Source organism: Nannobrachium achirus, assembly GCF_963921795.1.
Source record: "Nannobrachium achirus genome assembly, chromosome: 21".
NCBI classification, from domain to species: Eukaryota; Metazoa; Chordata; class Actinopteri; order Myctophiformes; family Myctophidae; genus Nannobrachium; species Nannobrachium achirus.
The window spans coordinates 34,067,160-34,087,844 of NC_137828.1; the positions used below are offsets into that span (position 1 = coordinate 34,067,160).

General features: G+C 43.6%; 1 protein-coding gene across 1 annotated transcript in view; it reads right to left on the reverse strand.

Moving 5' to 3' along the window:
- Window positions 1–20,685, reverse strand: part of prex2 (phosphatidylinositol-3,4,5-trisphosphate-dependent Rac exchange factor 2) — a gene marked incomplete at its 5' end in the record, with an annotated part of 212,214 nt that overhangs the window by 99,893 nt on the left and 91,636 nt on the right. The window contains 3 exons of the mRNA XM_080751545.1: window positions 13,465–13,649; window positions 15,112–15,229; window positions 20,221–20,357. Coding sequence (XP_080607671.1) covers window positions 13,465–13,649; window positions 15,112–15,229; window positions 20,221–20,357 — 440 coding nt within the window. The remainder of the gene's footprint in view (window positions 1–13,464; window positions 13,650–15,111; window positions 15,230–20,220; window positions 20,358–20,685) is intronic.

A 20,685-nucleotide genomic window follows, 5' to 3' on the forward strand; every position in this document is an offset into this window, starting at 1 on the left:
TGGCCTTATAGCAACTAATGGGATTGGAACCGAGCCGACCGACCTTGATACGACAACGTTTGAGAACCACTGATATAGAGACATACGTTTTTCAGAAAACCGTTAGGATTTAGAAGACATTTGTAGAATCGGCCTTATCAGCGGTTCTCAAACTTTTTCATGTCAAGGACCCCCAAAATTATATGTATTTGGCCACGGACCCCCATCTCAAAGATTTGATTTAAAATGTTCACTCACAGAATAGATACACCCGTGTGTACCAGCTTTTAGGCCTGTACACTCCCTCCCCCCCCCCCCACCCCCACCACCCCACCCCCATCAACCAGAACTCCCCCCCCCCCCTACCCGGATAAGAAAGACAGCAAAGATATGCGAGCTATATGACAAGTAGCAGAGAGTACAGGATCACAAAGTGTTCTAATGAGATGCCCGACCAGAGCAGAGTGAAAGGCAGGGGAGGAAATTTAACAGCAGGAAGAGACTGAGGCACAAGAAAAATAATGCACCCAGCTGTGCCGGCCATATTAAAATTCAACATCACACAGCTCTCAAAGGACCATGTGGGCTTCTGGGCCAGATGCTTGTCTAACATAACACAAAAAAATTACTTTGTATTTGCAAGTGTAGCAGGACGGGCAACCCTAACCCTGAACGTGAACTTGACCTACATTGTTTTCACTTCTAGCTACGGCTACAAACGCTCTTGTTGAGCTCCTGCACTGGTGTGCGAGGATAACTCACCACGCACATTAGCTAAGTTGGTGATCCTCCCTCTCCGCAGCATTGTTTATTCCAGTGTTTCACCAGAGTTAAAACGTGGGTTTTTTATTTCAGTTATCCTTACGACCTGGTCTCCGCCGCGGTGAGCATTGTAATCGGCGCAGTGCGCTTGGCTCTCCACAACGTGGCAGGTTTATTCAATGCCCTCTCTCTATCTGCTCTTGTCTCAACATTCATAGTAATTATACATAGAGTTTAACACGGCCGCTTGTCCCTCCAGGGCCAGCGACGCATCACTGCTGCTTTGCAGGGAGTTATACCCCAGACCTGAACGCACACCTGATAGGCTACACTCCTCATCCTCCCTTTTCAACCACTGCCGCTGTGGAAGTGGTTAAATGCACGGCAACTGGTTGTTACTGCTACTCGCTTACCGGAGTTGACGGACAATTTAATGTCACCGGCAAACCTTTGGTTTATTTAGTTTATTTTCATTTGTTTATTTGTATTTAGTTGTTATGATGATTTCATTTGTTATTTGGTTATTATTTACAACTTAAGGTAGCCTACTGTACCGGCTGACACCTCCTATATTGGAGTAGACCACATACTGTACTTGACACTGTTTTATGACATCTCACTGAAGTACTTTACCTCCTTTTCTTACAGTACCGGTACTCAGTGGAGGAGTAACGCTGGGCTCTGGTGTCGGCCGCCCAGTGGTAATGGTAACCCCCTTTTTTCGTTGTGTTTATTGGTTTATTCATGTGTTTGTTTTGAGTTTGGTAATTTCGATTTGCTGTGATTGGGGTTGCCATTGCCCTGGGTCGGTCGGCCAACCTAGCCCTCCCCTTCCCCCTAATACCGGCCTGTATAGTGTATGTGTATTAGCGCTCAATGTGATGATTGACTTTTAATCCTGTGAATGCATTCCTTCTTATTGTTGCTATGGTTATGACAATGATGATGATCTGACATTAATTAAATAAACATTATTGTACTTTGTTAAGATCAGGTTTCTGCCAAACTTTATATTTTGTGAAACAAACCTGGGTGTGGGGTAATCATTGTACAGGTGTTGTTAAATTATATATCTCCATAGCCTATATAACTATTTCCTGGGGTGTAATTCCCAGGTGGCGTTGTTCGGCAATTTATTAGATACCACCCTGTTACACAAGGGAATAGGGAAGATACTCTTTCGTTGGAGGGGATATGACGAGAAAATGACTTTTGAATTGTGTACTCCTACCGTACATGTCACTGTTTGTCATTTCATGTAAATCGGGCACTTTTAAAACATAATACGAGGGTCATCAATCACGATCGCTTTGAGGCATGATCAAATCTAGTTAGCGCCGTTAAGTCATCGTGATGGATGCTCCGTGGCACAATTCACGAGATACTGCATAGTACTGTGTTCTATTTGTCTGTCATTCAATGTTATATGAGATACTTCAATGGTTTCCAGTGGAAATAAGCTTAGTCTTTTCATGGATCTCCTTTTAGTAGACCTTGTACCAGTGAACTGTACCGTCATGAAACTGTACCTTTTCCTATGCAAACTTCTAATAAAGTCTTCAATCAATCAATCAATCAAAATACAATTCAAGAGATGCTGTTTATCAAGCTCTGTGGAAGTCTTCTTATGCGGGATAATGTGTTTGTGAGTGTGGGTGTTTTCAAGCATATACTGTGTGTTTGAACATACTGTACGTAGACTCTATAGCAGAGGTCTTCAACAGGGGGTCCTCAGAGTCCCTACTGCAGGGGGTCCTCCAAATCTTTGTGTGATAGAAGCTTTTTTTCTCCTTTTCTATATTACTGTACCCACTTGAACCCTACCCAAAAATAGCAGATCTACAAGCTCACAACGCCTCGCAGCGTGAGGCGTTGTGAGCTTGTAGATCGGCTATTTTTGGCAAAGAGGTTTGGTGTAGAGGGGAAAAAGAGTAGACTAAGTACAGAGTGATAGGTCAAGTTTATTAAGTATTGACGGTTCACGTGGTTAAAGGTGATACACCATGAAATTTCACTTTTCCTATTTTAAACCCTTTTTTTGGGGTCCCACTAGCACCTTCTATCCTCACAAAGTCCCATTTCTGACCGTTGTGTCTTTCTCTGGTTTTGAGAAGGCGAAGGTTAAAAGTATCCCACGGGTTCTCAAAACAGGCTATCCAGATTTGCTGCCGATTGTGACGTCATCTGCCGATTGTGAGGTCATCATAAAAAAATATATATTTTTAAAAATATATTTTTTTCCAAAAAAAAAACTTTTTTAATTTTTTTTTTTTTTTTCAAAAAGATTTTGGGGGGGGGTGGCGCAGTTCAGGCCAAAGGTGGTACTGCAGCTGAAATGCTCTGAGAGCCATTCAAAAATGAGAGAGGCTCTCTATTCAGGAGTGGTAATTTAGCCTCAAACCTTTTGAAAAACGTTTTTGGGACATAAACAATATGACATAAATACTTTTTGAGCGGTGGTCACACCGTCTCCATAGCGTGGCCGTGTGTGTATCCGTGCGTGTGTGTGTGTGTGTCTGTCTGTGTGTCTGTAGCCTCTGGTGTATGTAGCCTGAGTACCCTGGGTGACCAGAGAGGTGCTGTTGAGTATAGCCTGGCCTGTGCATCAACTGCAACACACACACACACACACACACACACACACACACACACACACACACACACACACACACACGCACCCCCCCCCCACCGCTCAGTTCACACGAGTGTGATTTTTAAATGCATGGTGTATCAACTTTAAATATCTGGAAACACAAATTTACATGAACCCAAAATACACTGATGATTGTGCTGTCAAACGATGAAACTATATGGTATCTATGGATTGTGGGGGTCCCTGCTTCATCTCTCTCTCGACTAAGGGGTCCTTGACCTAAAAACGTTGAAGACCCCTGCTCTATAGAGTATGTGTGTAAGTGTGTTCACGCAAACGTATGCATACATGCATGTGTAAGGTCTGTCTCCTCCTTTGATCTGGAAATAAACAGACACCATTCTGAGAACCATTGGGATGAGTTCAGCGCACACACGTACACACACACGTACACACACACGTACACACACACACACACACACACACACACACACACACACACACACACACACACACACACACACACACACACACACACACACACACACACACACACACACACACACACACACACACACACACACACACACACGTCCCGTTAAAACCGCTGCTGTAAACCTGTCAACCGGCTTCAAGCCCCTCAATCATCACAGGAGAGAGAGGCTAGGTTCCTTACAGCACTGTGTGCACTGGAGCAAATCCACCACCAATCAATATAAGATGACGGGTTCTGTGGATTACCTTTAGGGCTGGAAATAAGATAAACCTCTATTGATCCCCAGAGGGAAATCCAGGTGTCATCATAGCAGCAACAGCGGTGAGAACGAAATAGGGGTAGAGGTTTAGAAAGAGTAAGAGTCGAGATCCAAACTAAGATAAATATATTGTGAATATAGTCTAACATGTGTGGGTGAATATACAGTATGCATGCCATGGTCTATTCTGCCTTCTTTTTTTATGATTAGTATTTTATACATTTTTAAAAATTTTAACGACACACAGACAAATACAAACACAGTACATGAGAAAAAACAAAAACAAACACAATAACCAAAAAAAACAAAACAATAATCCACGGTAGCACACAGAGGCAATTGGAGTACCACAACTAAACCATCACGTTACTGGAAATGTTTACCAGTAGGTATGTCTCGCCCACAAGCTTAGAACGCTTCAGAGTCCCGCAATATGAAGATGGACTGAAAAATTGGTTTTAAAGTGTTTCAACTGGTCAGCCAAATGAGACATCGGCATATAAGTAATATTAAACTGATTGTATATCTGTTCATGAGGTAATTGTTTATCCCTCAAAATCAAAAAGGCAAATTTGACATTAGGCTAATCCACATTCACTTCCAGATTATTGGATTGCCCTTTTCTCTGACTTCCTGTTTACTGTATACAGGATATACAGTATTCAACGGCCATTATCTAGACAACGGTAGGGCCCGGCCTCTAAATTACATTTTTCGCAGAAAGCACAGAAACTCCTCTTTCCACATTGTGGCTACAACCTCTGCTGCGTAGACGCGTCGCCATGGGAACCAAAGAGTTCAGTAAAAGGGGTGGGACCCCGTTGCCGACGGCTGTTTGTTTAACGATTTTGACTGCTACAGTGATTACGTCATAGCAGCCGTAGTTCCGCCTCACGTTGCAGTTGTAGAAACGGGCCTAGTGACTGAAAAGCTGCTGCACTGACATCTGCTCAGTGGAAATCTCTGCTTGCGAAACCAAAAATGATTCAGTTTCACAACCGGCTATGTGTGCACATGATTTTTCTCTTGCTCCTCTCTGTAGCCTGCAGGAAGAGGAAGAAGGCGGCGGTGTTGTTTATGTCTTCATTATACTGTGCCTCATAAAGCCAGCCCCAGCTCTAAGGTGCTAAAAACCCAACACCACTATTCATCACCTAAGAGGTAATCGAATTGTCAAACCCCCGACCTCATCTTCCTCTACGCTGCAAACACAGATAGAAAACAGGGATATTTTCCTAATGTCACAGCACAAAGCGATGGCTCTGGCATCAGCGACACTGATGTCAGAGCAAAAGTATTCTTTATCTCCCTATAAATGCAATTTAAGGCCTTAAATACAGCATGTTGATGAATTGTCTTTGTGAATGAAATGTACTATACACATAAACTTGCCTTGCCATTGATGCACAACGATCATTATCATGCACTGTCAAACGCGGTGTGATGCTAGACGAGAGGGAGAGCTACTGTATACTGTGAGCTACTGGCACTGGTGCGCCGCGGTCGTATGTCATAGTTTATTACTGTGACTCTACCGCTGTTTCATTATCAATATTTATGATTGGATGTCAGGACAATGATGACACGCGCTTATTATGAAAGTTTATTCCAATAAGAAAAATAGCTCCTTCCTTTCCCTTCATTGCACATCCAGGTCTTAGCTGTTGTAAGTGGGATAAGCTGTTGACTCATTGTCATTTTATTAAAGAGGTGGTGCCATAGTTTAGTTCTTTTTCTGTTTTGTATGTGTCTATGGAGTTAACATTACTCTAATAGACTCCCAGGTGTGGTTATAATATGCAAATATGTCTTCCCTGCGTATTTTTGTCTTCTTCCTGAAAGCTGAAAGCCTCTGAGTCAAAAGGCCCAATTGAAATACACCGCTTCAATGTCATCATAAAATCATCCCCTCCCCTTTTTACCATACAGCAGCAGCTGTAGGCGTGGCTAACCTCAGCTGGGTCATCACCCACCTGAAAACCAGGTATACTTAATCAACAGGTGTGGTCACACAAAAAGTAATTTTAAAAACTTTCTGTACACTTTTTGGAAAAGAATCTTCCTCCAAGTATAAGCATAATACCTGATGATCATGTTTTTTGTTTTGTTTTTTATTTAAATATAATTAAGTATGTCAAAATCTGAATTTCTTTTTAGATACTAGCTGGACTTTAAAATAAGACTTGCTGTCTTTGTGAAACTATATTATAGTACAGAATTATGGTTAGAAAGGGAATGATTTCTTCAGTCTATATTGTATATATGGTATATTTTTGTGTATATTGTATATTTTCAATTATCGATAGTATGCCCTCCCCAGTTTTCCTCCAACGCCCCTCTAAACCGCTCCCATAAATATCAAACAATCTTTTGGCTATGTGCAGGTGTCATGGACCAAAAACAGCAGATCTACAAGCTCTGAAGCATGATGCTGCGACATATTGTGAGCTTGTAGATGGTCTATTTTCATGCATGCAACTAAGTATAACTTCAGCTTTGTGCATCTTCAAGATTGAGGCGTTGGAAGAAGTAAACAGTTTGTTTGTGATAGCGTTAAATGTTATCCGTTTTATATTTGAGTCATGTATCAGTTTGTGGAACTACCGTCGTCTCTGGTTGACTTTGTCACATTTCACTCAGGTTTTTTCATCTCACTTACTTCGCACGGTCTACTGCCTTCACACACTTATGTCTTGCAATGTAGTTAGCTAAAGACTTTTAATTGTAGGCTGTTATTGCTGCACACATCAGTCGGAGCTGCCGCTGAGCAATTCTTAATGTTGGACTTTGCAGAAGTAAATTATAATATTACAAAACTAACATTAACCACTTTAATCCTATTTTATACCTTGGCTTTTTGAAAATGGACGATCTACGCTTTACATAGATTGTGCATTACATTCACACCAATCTCGCGAGACAAGAGTCAATGATGGCTATGAAAGGGATGAGTGGGCAGTCCCTTTTCTTGACGATGGCTTGCCAGATTGCATTCACACACACAGATGGCAGGAAACCATACAAGGCACCAACCTGCTCACCGGTAGCAACTAGGAGTTGAGACTTCAGAGTCTTGCACAAGGATTCTTAAACACTATCTCTGGGGGAGCCCAGAATCGATCTGAAAACCTTTCGAGAAACCTCCGTGTTCTATGCCAGTTTCTCTACCCCTGAGCCACCATCACACCTAATAAGATCCTTTACTCTAGCCTACCTATCTATCTAACATTATATTGATCAATTAATCGATAGCTTAATGGCTGTCTTTGCCACGAACACATAATAGGCAAAACTCAAATTGAAAAACTAATTTACATGATGATCTTCTTCCCGGATTCAAACTGCCTTACCCAAGGATCAAGACCTTACAACACATTGATTCTAACACCAAGCCATGGTAACTCTATGGTCATTTGTAAAACACACACATACATCCTTCTGAGTACATTTGCAGAGCATCAGTCTGTCTTATCAAAACTCCTTTTAATAAAATGTAGTCAGCCACCCATATAACACTATAAACATTTTAGTTAGTTTTGCTATTTGATTTATTAAATAAATAATAAACTAACCTGAAATAAATAGCGTAGCATAGCTGAATGCTTAGGGAGCCCGCCTGGGAAACCAGTGCCTCTGGTTGGCCCTGGTTCGATTCCAGGCCAAGGTAGAAATGTCAGTGTGTGTCCGTGAGCAAGACTCTTAGCCCCTAATTTCTCACACGCTCCTTGTGGGCAGCTAGGTTGGGCAGCTAGGTTGGGAAAATACTTAATTTCCTGACGAAATAGGTTTAGGCCTATATAATATATACTGCTACTTCTTTGAGCAGTACTACAGTATACTATACTCAAATAAATTCAAATAAATGAAGGGAACATTTTGTTCCCTTCATTTCTTTGAGCAGTATATATGTTACAGTCAGTTTGGGTAACTCAGTCAGATCGTGGTAAGAGCGCTTGTTTTGTCGTCCACCACACACCAATCACCACCAGATGGCGACAACAGCCATTCACTAGTGTAGGCGCTGACGTCACTCGTTTGCGACTCTCTTTCTTTATTTACTAGCCTACTATAGCTCGGCAGTGTTTAGCCATTAGCTTACTATGCCTTACTCTAACCCTAACCCTAACCTTAACCTCAGTAAAACTATGCCTAACCCTAACCCTAACCCTAACCTCCGTGGGGTGAAGCGCTATCATTCCTGCCGACGCTACGTTGTTGTGGCTCAAAGCGACCGCTTGTTCCGCCCCGCGCTGTTTCTCTATCTAACCGTGACATATATATATATATATATATATATATATATATATATTAAAGTTATACCATGTAACTTTTTTTATAAAACAAATCTTAAAATTGTCCTAAATGTTAAATCGCTAAAGTTTTAGAACCCCCACTCCGTTATTTTCAGCTTCTGAAGCCTTCTCTTTATATGTTTTCTACCTAGCCGTGACAGGGGCGGGATTTCCCGGCAAAATTACGTCATCACACTACCGGCCAATCACAGCGAGGGTTATACACTGCCGGCCAATCACAGCGCATCTTGAAGTGGGGTCGCCTTTGTAGTCGCCTGTGTGTCTCTATACTCAAAAGGTAATCTCGCCTACCAGGCAGGGTGAAGGAGTCCGTTTCTCCGGAATGCCTGAACGCACAGGAACCAGGGACCCCTCTAAAGATAGCTCTCGGCGAGGTGGAGGCAGACGTGGGGGTGTGAAGGTACGAAAAACGGCCGAAAGACGCGGACGCGACCGCGGTTTGCTATAGGGCTACTGACCACTAGTTGAGCATCTTACACAGTATAGCTTTAAGGAAACAAACACATTATTCTTATTTTATTTTTTCTCCCTTTTCTCAATTCAAACGAGCTGTCTTGAGAAAACATGCATACACCTAGCATAAATGGTAAATGGTGCATTTATATAGCGCTTTTATCCAAAGCGCTTTACAGAGATTGTGCATTACATTCACCCATTCACGCACACATTCATACACCGGTGGTGGAGGAAACCATGCAAGGCACCAGGACTCTTCGACATTAACTCAGGGGGAGCCCGGATTCTAACTTGGAACCCTTCGCGAACCCTTCGTGCTCTAATAACGGTTTCTCTACCACTGAGCTATGCCGCCCCATAAACATTAACAGAAAGTATGTAGTCTAGTACTTACCACTGACCATTTGAAATACAAACAGTAACAAGGCAGCAGATCACCACTGCCCATTAGTGGCGGACAGTTGCAAATCACATGACGTGCATGACATCCCTGACATGCCTGATCTGGGCAAATTGCCCCAGGAAATGTGACAAGGTCAACCAGAGACGACGGGTATGTAAACTAGAATTGACAGAGTCAATATTAAGCTGGGTGCACTTGTCGTTAAAGAATAATAAAGTTGGCTACACCAATGTACTTGACTGTTTTGCATTTCTGTCTAATAAATTATTCAATCAATCAATTTACTATGCTATAATCGCGACCCAGTGCTTGGGAAACAGTGCTGTAAAGTCATTAATTCAATATTACTGTATACTATCTCTCTCTCTCTGTCTCCGAGGCATTAACTCACTCGCACGCACGCACGCGCGTGCGCGCCGCGCGCGCACGCACACACACACACACACACACACACACACACACACACACACACACACACACACACACACACACACACACACACACACACACACACACACACACACACACACACACATGGTCGAAAGTTGCGTGAGCGAAGAGCTGTTTTCCGCTGTGTAAAAGTAACACGCTGAAAAATAAAAAAATCTCTCTCTCTCTCTCTCTCTCCCACTCCGTCTCTCTCTCTCTCTTTCTCCCTCTTCGTCTCTTTCTCTCCCGCTCCGGCGCCTGCATTGAATAAACCATTACAAGGTGGGGGCAAAGAGAAACTGCGGGGGATTAAAAGAGCGAAAGGGCTTGTTTTCTAGTCCTTTGCAGCTTGAGCGAAACTCTAGAGAGATGCCCCCTCAGCCAACTGGCCCGGGAACTCTGTTCACAAACACAAGCAGAGCCACCAGACAGACAATTCACTGGACTAAACCAAATGATAAAACAGCAGAAAGAAATCTACCTGACACATTGGAGAGAAGCAACCCAGAAGCAGAGCAAACTAGAATGCTATTTGGCCCTAAACAGAGAATACACCATGGCAGAATACCTGAGCAAGGTGACTGACCCAAAACAAAGAAAATCTTTACTAGGTAGTAGGTACAGACTCGGTGAGCACAGTCTTGCAATCGAGAAAGGACATCATAGGCATACCTGGCTCCCTAGAGAAAACAGACTTTGCACCCACTGCACACAAAATGAAGTGGAAACTGAGCTACACTTCCTAACCACCTGTCCGCTGTACCAAGACATCAGAGACACATACTTCCCACAGATCATAACCACCCAAGGAGAGTTTGAAAACATGACCAATGATGAAAAACTCCCATACCTGCTGGTTGAAGTAAAACAATGTGCAAACACAGCAGCAAGATTCGTGAGCTGCTGTGATAGGAGAAGGATATCAAATGGAACCCAACCACCTTAAAAACCATTGTATATGTTACAGTTAGATTGGGTAACTCAGTTAGATCATGGTAAGAGCACTCGTTTTGTCGTTCAGCACACACCCCTAACACCACCTGGATCAATTCACTTTGATAGTCTCTTATCAGCACACCTGTGTAATTCTGCGTAGTCACCATGAGATGGCGACAACAGTCATTCACTTGTGTAGTCGCTGACATCACTGTTTGCGACCCCTCTCTCTTTGTTTATCTACTAGCCTAGCTCAGCTGTGTTTAGCCATTAGCTTACTATGCCTAACTCTAACCCTAACCCTAACCTTAACCTCAGTAAAACTATGCCTAACCCTAACCTCCGTGGGGTGAGGCGCTATCATTCCTGCCGACGCTACGTTGTCGTGGATCAAAGCGACCGCTTGTTCCGGCCCGCGCCGCACGCCGAGCGCTCCGGTTCTCGATCAAACTGTTTCTCGATCTAGCGGTGACATATATATCCCTGCTATGCCTGCACGTAACCGTGATGCAAACTGTTTTCACCTGTACATATTTTGTTCTGATTGTATTGTATTGTATTGTTGTTGCGACCGAAGGTTGCATATACTCTGAAAAACCGTGTCGCTTGAGTGACCTTCCTTCCTTCCTTCCTTCCTTCCTTCCTTCCTTCCGTAACCTTCCTTCTGTACGGGAGTGATGTCAGTGTGATGTCAGCGAGTTGTGACATCACTTCCTGTACGGGGCGGCTACACGAAATGTGGATAACACTATATATGGAGATAGTCCAGTCCATCATGTCATATGGGACTACCGTCATAGACAGTAGCCAAAAGAGAAGGATACACAAGACTAAAGGTGGTTGCACACTGCTGCGTTTTTCGGGCCGAATATCGGAGTGAATTTCGGAGCACGCAAATAAAAAAATCAAACTCACGTTATGTCAGTCACGTTTGCACACTGCCGCCCGTTTCGCGCACCACTCTGTCCCTTGCTCTCTCTATCTCTCTCTCTCTCCTTGCCCTGAAAAACGCATTTCGCAACGAAAAACGCAGCAGTGTGCAACCAGCTTCAGAAAGACAAAAAAAGAGAAGAATAAAAGAAATAAAGATACTGTAACAAAAGGAGAGAGAAGAAAGGGTGGATGAGGTACAATGTGTCTCAGAAAAGAAAATGTAACAAGGAGGTAGCAACGGGGCGGCTAGATAAAGTTATTAGGCCTGGATCCGACTTTAAGTCGACGCACAGGATTCCAGAAGTGTAGCGCTTATTCGCTCTTGTATCAAACTGGTACTCGAAACGTTCTTAGAATTTAATATATATTTTCTAAAGTAAATATGGGGGCCGCTGTGAAAAAAAGAGAAGAATAAAAAAGAAAAAAAGGAGGAGGATGATAAAGATACCAAAAGGAGAGAGAAGAAAGGGTGGATGAGGTACAATGTGCGGTATCCTCCTTGTCAAGCTCGACGTTGGGCATTTGGACCTATACATGGAGAAATGGAGCGAACCTGTGTGGCCTAAACATGGAGATGTGGTACAGAATGACTCATATATGGGCATAAAAAGTATGTCATGTGACATCACTTCCTGTACAGACAGTCAGATAGACAGCCATTGACTCCGGCCTAACAATGGCTACTGTCTATGACGGTAGTCCCATATGACATGATGGACTGGACTATCTCCATATATAGTGTTCTCCACATCTCCATGTTTAGGCCCTATCGCTCACACCCTAGGTGGGGTTGGCGATAGGGCCTTTTTTTGTGTGGAGTTTGCATGTTCTCCCCGTGTCTCCTAGGGTTGATAACAACTAGAATCGTCAGAGAAACGCTGTGGTTGGCCAGATAGTCAAGAAAGTCCAGTTCCATCATGTCATATGGGACTACCGTATAGACAGTAGCCATTGTTAGGCCAACTCAATGGACTGAGTCACAGTGATGTAACTCAGTACACATCATTGCTCTGAAGTTGATTGATTGCATGGTAAAGCGAAAGTTGATAACATGCTAAAGTTCATCGCCGCGTGAACATGGAGCAGGATCCCCAGCCACCCATGTCCATGCCCACATGCTCCCATGTTCCAGGGGAGACTGCCGACGAGCGCCGGCGCCGTATTCGCAGGGAACGCCAGCGGCGGCTGTGTTAAGAACGTTTCGTTGTCAAGCTCAACGTTGGGCATTTGGACCTATACATAGAGAAATGGAGCGTGTGGAGAACACTATATATGGAGATAGTCCAGTCCATCATGTCATATGGACTACCGTCATAGACAGTAGCCATTGTTAGGTCTGACTGTCTGTACAGGAAGTGATGTCACATGACATACTTTTTATGCCCATATATGAGTCATTCTGTACCACATCTCCATGTTTAGGCAAACTCCACACAGAAAGGCCCTATCGCCCACACCCTAGGTGGGGCAGAATGACAACAACTAGAATCGTCAGAGAAACGCTGTGGTTGGCCAGATGGTCAATAATTGGCGCGACGTCACCCTGAGGTCGCATGTCACCCTCAGGTGTCTTACTAGTATTATGTACACTTCTGCTTTGGCAATGTAAACGTATGTTTTCTCATGCCAATAAAGCCCTTTGAGTTGAATTGAATTGAGTTCACCATCCAATAGAAACGAACACGTGAAGTGAGCCTAGCTCCGCAAGCGCGAGGAGTGGTGTGTGCATTTCCGAGCGATTACTGATGACGTCACTTATATAATAATTAAAGACCGATCCCTAGAGCTGGGTGGCTTTCACCCAGCTAAAAATGAAAATGATTCAAAGAAATTAAGAAGTAAACAGACATACTGTAAAACAGAGAAGCTCCCAGCACATGTGCCAGTCTGACAGGTCTGTCCTACCTTGGCAGTGAGGTTGAAAAAGCCCTTGGGTTCCACCATCTTCTCCAGCACATGGCACTTGATGCCGGCCGTGCTGTCGTACTCGTACACCACTCCATACTCCAGATGGACGTTGTCAACGGTCAGGCTCACATGGTCCTTCTTCCCATCGATGATGGCGATGGTGTTGAACTTGTCCATCACCTCTGTGCGCAGAAAAACATAGAATATGAGAGAACATTTAGACCAGTGGTTCTCAAACCTTTTTAGGCCATGACCCCCAAAATAAACATACCTATATGAACTGGGGACCCCCACCCTGACAAGCACTTGGAATTACATTTAATGTGACTCGGTTCCACAGATAAATATTGTGAAAATAGCCGATCTACATGCTCACAACGTCTCGCGTTAGGCGTTGTGAGCATGTAGATCGGCTATTTTCACAATGTTCGCCTCTTGCTTACTTAATATTTGACAGTTTGGCCAGTTTGGTATTAAAACGGTCTTGAAAGTCCTTAAATTGTCAATTTATAAATGTGCAGATACCCTGTATACACTTATTCTGTGTGTTGGTTTGTTTACCATTGAGTGAAAAAAAAAAGGGAAAAAAAAAAGAAACGGAAATCAACATCTTATCCTGTGTTTCTTAAACTAAGCTAATCATCTGGGGACCCCACAAATTAATTTGGGGACCCCACTTGGGGTCCTGACCCCAAGTTTGAGAACCACTGATTTAGACACATGACATGAGGGTGAGGCACCTATACACATATAATACCGGTTCAGACAAAAAACAAAGGTATGCACGTGCCTTCCAACACACAAACACAAGACAAGCACACGTGCACATTAGCTCTCGCACACACACACACACACACACACACACACACACACACACACACACACACACACACACACACACACACACACACACACACACACACACACACACACACACACACACACACACACACACACACACACACACACACAGAGAGAGAAATCATGTTTCTCATTACATTTCATGGTAAACACCATCATCGCCGCACAACATGTGGTACTTTAGGTGGATCCGGACCACCAAACTGGTATCTGTAGTTCATTTTGGAAAAGGGAGACCCTCTGCTCATGGCTTTCTTTGCACCCCGTCCCCTTCCCTCAGAGATTGATGAGCAACAATTGCAAATTCATTTGGTTAACCAGCTCTGTACTTAATATGCCAATAAATCCCACTCTTGAGCCGTTTGCTATGAAGGAAACAGCTTTCCTGGTTTACCCTCTATGGGCCACATAAATCGTGTGTGTGTGTGTGTGTGTGTGTGTGTGTGTGTGTGGGGGGGGGGGGGGGGGATTAACACTTGATGAGCTAGCGGGGGTCATCGCTCTGGGCCTAACGCGCTCCAGATGGAGTCGTTGGAGCCGTGTTGGAAGTTATTGCTGGCAAAATTCAGAAAAGGCTTGTGTTCCGTAGCACTTGCATTTCCGTGCACAAACCTGGTTTGCATCCACAATGGCCTGGAGCTGAAATTGTTACCAAATGGATGGTTTGCGCAGGTACAGGTCATGTGTCCACACACACAGCAAAATCACGAGTGCACTCTCACTACGTGTGTGTGTGTGTGTGTGTGTGTGAATCTGTCTTTATGTGTTGTTGGATGCTGTCACCTTCTACTTTGCATTCGAAGCCGTCTCCGTTCTCCTCAGGCGAGGGTTTCTGATTGGTCTTCTGGTGGTCTTCCTGGGCACTCTCGCTGTTGTTATACACCCATTTAATGCTGTCTTGCTGCATTGGGACACAAGAAGAACACAGCAGACACCAGAGTTGAGTTCTATCCACAGTCCACTGGATCACCTTCTGTGATTCATTCATGTCAGAAGGTCATCATTATCCACATCATTAGCCCTGTTTTAAACTACACTGTACAATGTGTAATGCAAAAAATAAATCTACAAGCTCTCAACCTGTCGCATCACAATGCATTTCTGAGCTTGTAGATCTGCTATTGTTGCAATTCTTTTTTACATTTTGTAAAAGCAAATTGTAAGTCCAAAATACGGACGTCAGGGTTAATGTGGAAGAGAAATCAAAATTGAAGATGCATGTGGTTACGGCATCAATGGCAAAATGAAGTGCAGCTTTCTGTTTCTATTTTGGATCAATGGAAGTAAAAGTTAAACTGACCCAAACTCCGGCAGACAAGCACACAAAATGAACACAGCTGTAAATCAGTAAATCGGGCTGTCGCACTGTGCATTAGGGCTATATTTTCTATATCACTCTTGTGTTTTCATTCATGGGGATGGGGGAACATGTACTGCATCATTAGAAAAATAGCCAAAAAGGAAAGAAAGCTATCAATTCCAATTGTTCCTATTATATCTGTGGGAACACAAGCTGAGGTCTGGGTTTGATCAGTGGTGGACAATGTACTCAACCCCAGTACTTGAGTCATACTGCTGGTCAAATATTATACCCAACTACAGTACTTGCTTTTAAAAATACTTTAAAAATACTAGCTCAAAAGTGCATGCTTTGAAAAAAATAAGTATAACAAATTTAAAGTATTCAAAAGTTCGTAGTAATGTAGTGGAGTCAATTTGTCTTTGAAATGTAGTGTAAGTCTCCAAAAATACAAATACTCAAGCAAAGTATAGATACTCAATACATGTACTTAAAGGGCCACTTCACCTCTGGGACAACCCAATCTTATTTTATTGTCGTTTGGGACACGATCAACACAATCCTGAGTTATTTTTTATGTTCAATCAGTTTTTTGAGATATTCTAGTATTTCAGCATGTACTAGTGATGCGTTTTGCATCATATGATGCAAAACGCATAGTCATGCTGTCACGCACTAGTCATGCTGAAATACTAAAATATCTAAACACAGATTGAACACAAAAAATAACTCAGGATTGTGTTGATCGTGTCCCAAACGACAATAAAATAAGATTGGGTTGTCCCAGAGGTGAAGTGGCTCTTTAACCACTTAAACCCCATATGATTGACTGGAGTCCCCCAGGGCTCTGTACTAGTGTATTTTCTGTTTCCGATGGACAAGCTCACAGCGTGCTGCGCTACGACGCGTTGTGAGCATGTCGGTCTGCAAAAGCCTTCCCCACAATACGGATGCTGGGGTTTTAAGTGGTTAAGCAAAGTACTCAAGTAAATATACTTAGTTGCTGACGCTGTCCACCACTGGGTTTGATGATGCATGACTCCGGCTAGGGCTGTCACAATTATTACATAATCGTCTAATCGCAATTATTTGACATAATCGTGATTATTTTTCATAATCGTCATAATCGTTTTTGAAAAATGTTCATATATTTTTATAAAAGTCAAAAATAGTGGAAATAGCAGATCTACAAGCTCACAACGCGTCGCATCGCGACGCGTTGTGAGCTTGTAGATCGGCTATTTCCACTATCAATGTTCTTTTTTAAGTATAACGTTGTCAAATATGTCAGTTATTTCTTTGTATATTTAGGTTATGTGTCATATCTATCATGTGCAACTTCAAAGCCTAAACGCCAAACAGAAATGTAATTGTCAACGACTAAAACACACACACACTGTCAACACACACACACACACACACACACACACACACACACACACACACACACACACACACACACACACACACACACACACACACACACACACACACACACACACACACACACAGTTGTGCTGGCAGAGCACACGGCGAGGAGCTTACGCAAACACATGGAAACGGCGCAGACCGCAAACGCAACCTGTGCCAATCTCATCAGCCCACTCTCCTGTGCCAATAAAAGTGTGTGTGAGTGTGTGTAGTCATTTTAAGCGTGCATGCTTCTGTGTGTGATTGAGTGTGTGAGTGTGTTCTCCACACCCAAGTCCACAGTGGGGATTTTTCCTGTAGGGCTGCATGCCGTGTTTTCCTACTGAGCTGTGGTCTGCTGGGGTAAAACCAAAACACACACATAAAACGCACGCACGCACGCACGCACGCACGTACGCACGCATACGCACACACACACACGCACGCACACAGAGGGCGTTTCCCTCTATGCCCACTCTTGATGTAAACCAGATCTCCAGTCTTGTTGGAACCATATAGCGCTTCATTAAGCCACCAGCCTAAATAAGTGTGTGTGTGTGTGTGTGTGTGTGTGTGTGTGTGTGTGTGTGTGTGTGTGTGTGTGTGTGTGTCCAGGACAGACAGACACACTCACACACACACACACACACACACACACACACACACACACACACACACACACACACACCCTCTCGCGCACACGCGTGCATACACGAGCGCTCATACCCTCACCTCTGTTCTCACACCTCCTCTCCTCTCATTCAACAGGTGGCCTCCTGAGCCACACAGCTGTCTTCCACTTCCCGTGTGTAAAAGCTCTTTCCCACCAGTTCACTCATGATGATGACAGTGGTCCTCAAAGTGGGGTCCGTCTGAGGACCTCCAGCTGGGTACTTGAGCGCAGCGTTGTTTTTGACAGCTAATTTTGATTTCATGTCATAGTCTTTTGAGTAAAATGAAAATTTGTTTTAGTCGTATTTTAGTAATCTGAAAAGTTTTAGTTTTAGTTGACTAAATATCATGAGATTTTAGTCTACTTTTACACTTGAAAATCGCATGCTGAGACAAGCCACACATTATCCTGCACACACACAATGTTTCTGTGCGCTATTTGAGTTTATGAATATGATCTATCACAAATAGCTTTCAGCAATTGGTATGTTTGCATTTTCTCTGTGAGTCAGCTGGTTGTTGAAATAATGAAAGAAATGAAATGTAATTCCAGCGGTGGGCTCTCTGAATGCGTTGGTGAATAAACCCCACAAACGCAAAATTACAACGAAAAGTTAGAAAATCGCATGCTGAAAATAGCCAGTCTACAACAACCAAACATAAAATGACTCTAGTCCCTCCCTAACATTTTAGTCTAGTTTCTATGTGTTGACTTCGTAGCTTAGTTTTAATGTAGTTATCGTCAGTGAAAAAACGTAGTTGACGAAAAAGGTTCGTCATTCGCTCACTGCTTGAGCCGTTTTATCTTCAGATGTTTGAAAACGGGAGATCTACAAGCAGCTCAGCAAGCTTGTAGATCTGCTATTTTCAAAACATACACAGCCAAAACGTCCCTGACCCCCAAAATGTTTTGAGAAGCGCTGACTTATGAAACTCACTCTCCTCCCCCTCCGTCTTTACACCCATCCCCCTCCATCTCTGCTCTTCCCCCCTTTGGTGTCAGCAGCCAGGGGCGTCACAAGGGGGGGGGGGAAGTGGGACTGAGTTACTAGGGCCCAAGGTGGAGGGGGGGGCCTTCATTATTTTATACTTTAGCTATTGAAAAATAGCAGATATACATGCTCACAGCGAGCTTGTAGATCTGCTTTTTTGAAAAGTCGTGAAAATGTGTGCAAATCTTTGAATAGATGTATTTTTTAAGCGAACATTAATTTTGTAACTCAAATTTTGCTTCTGGGGGGTTCCCTGCCCTGGAACTAAATATTTTGAGATGAGGGTCTGTGGCCAAACACATATCATTTTGGGGGTCACATTTTCTCAATTTTTTTCAAAAATAGCAGATCTACAAGCTCGCAGCGCTGTGAGCTTGTATATCTGCTATTTTTCAATAGTTAAAGTACCCAGGGCCCAGAATCTGGTGCGACACCCCTGTCAGCAGCTCTGTCTCCCATCACAACCCCCCCTACCTCCAGCCAGAGCCCCAGCAGACCCCAGGCTCTCTCTCTCCCCAGCCGGCCTGCCAGTCTTCCCACAGCAGGCCCACCACTGTGAGCCAGGGGTCAGCGGTGGAGGAGCCAAGACTATTATTATGACTGCGTAATGACCCAGAGAGGCAGAGAGAGAAGAGAAAGAAAGAGGAAGGGGTTAGGGTGGCGAGATGGAGCAAGGGTTGCATTTCTTAGTTCTCACACTCCCAAGTTCTCCTCTCTCCCTTTGTTTTGTTTGTTTTTTTTCGTCTCTGCAACAAACGGCAACTACAAACTTGTTTATATCCTATCCTATCCTATTTATCTTTATGTTTGAGTACTTCAACCACTTCCATGGCGGTATCGGTGCCCCTCCCATCTAATGAAGCCAATGTTCTCGCACAACACAACTCACTGGTTTCTGACACAGATATCTACCGGCACACATGGACGCTTTGTTTTGTCCATGCATTTTCCTATTTGACGTAATTTGCAAGATTACGTCTCAGGATGAGCCACACCGGAAGGGAACGCCGTTAGCGATAGTTATCAAAATGCCTAATAGTAATGAAACAATTTGCCACTTACTATCTCTTTGCAGTCACTCACTCAGCCACCCCAGTCATATTAATATTTCCGTACTTTTCGTGTCATGTGCATCCCTTAGAAATAAATATTAACCATGACATTGTGTTATTGCTAAATTTGACACACTTCTTAAGGACATTAAGTAGCCTACACTGCCATAGTTGATCGCCTATTTTCCAGTGTACAAAGAGTCAAAAGTTCACGCAGTAGTAGACAACAATGATAACCTCTCCCCTAAATAGTCTGTTTGAGATTTAACTGCGATTTAACTACAATTACATCAATCAGCAAGGGGTTAACCCAGACATAAGTGTGTTGTTGCTCAAGGACATTTCAACACTAAGCCAGGAGGAGCTGGGGACCGACCTGGGAACCAATCAGATTCCCAGGCCGCCATTCTACCTCCTGAGTCACTGCTGCCTCCTTCAATGTATTTTCCTTCCTGTTGTACTGTACCTGCGTGGGCCGGCGGTATTTCCTGCACGCGGTGACGTGCGCGATGACACTGGCGTGACTCTCCTTGCTCACGTTGATGCCATTCACCTTAATGATGCACTGGCCCGGATGTAACCCTGCTGTGGCCGCTACCGTCCCTGAGAGAGAGAGAGAGAGAGAGAGAGAGAGAGAGAGAGAGAGAGAGAGGGAGAGAGAGATGGGGATGGGGATGTGTAGCGCCAATGGCAGTATTCAGTGCAGAGTGATTCAAGTGAACAGATGAAAATGCAACATAGTCATAATTTTCAGTAAGCAGCACCATAATGAAGAACACTTGTTTACTTTGTACATTTGCAACTCTGCTTCCTGTTTTTGAACGCAGTGGAGATGGGAGATGGAATTGCGAGGGAGAGAGCGATTGAGAAGGAGAGAGAGAAAGAGACAGAGAGAAAGAGAGAGAGAGAGAGAGAGATAGAGAGAGGGTAG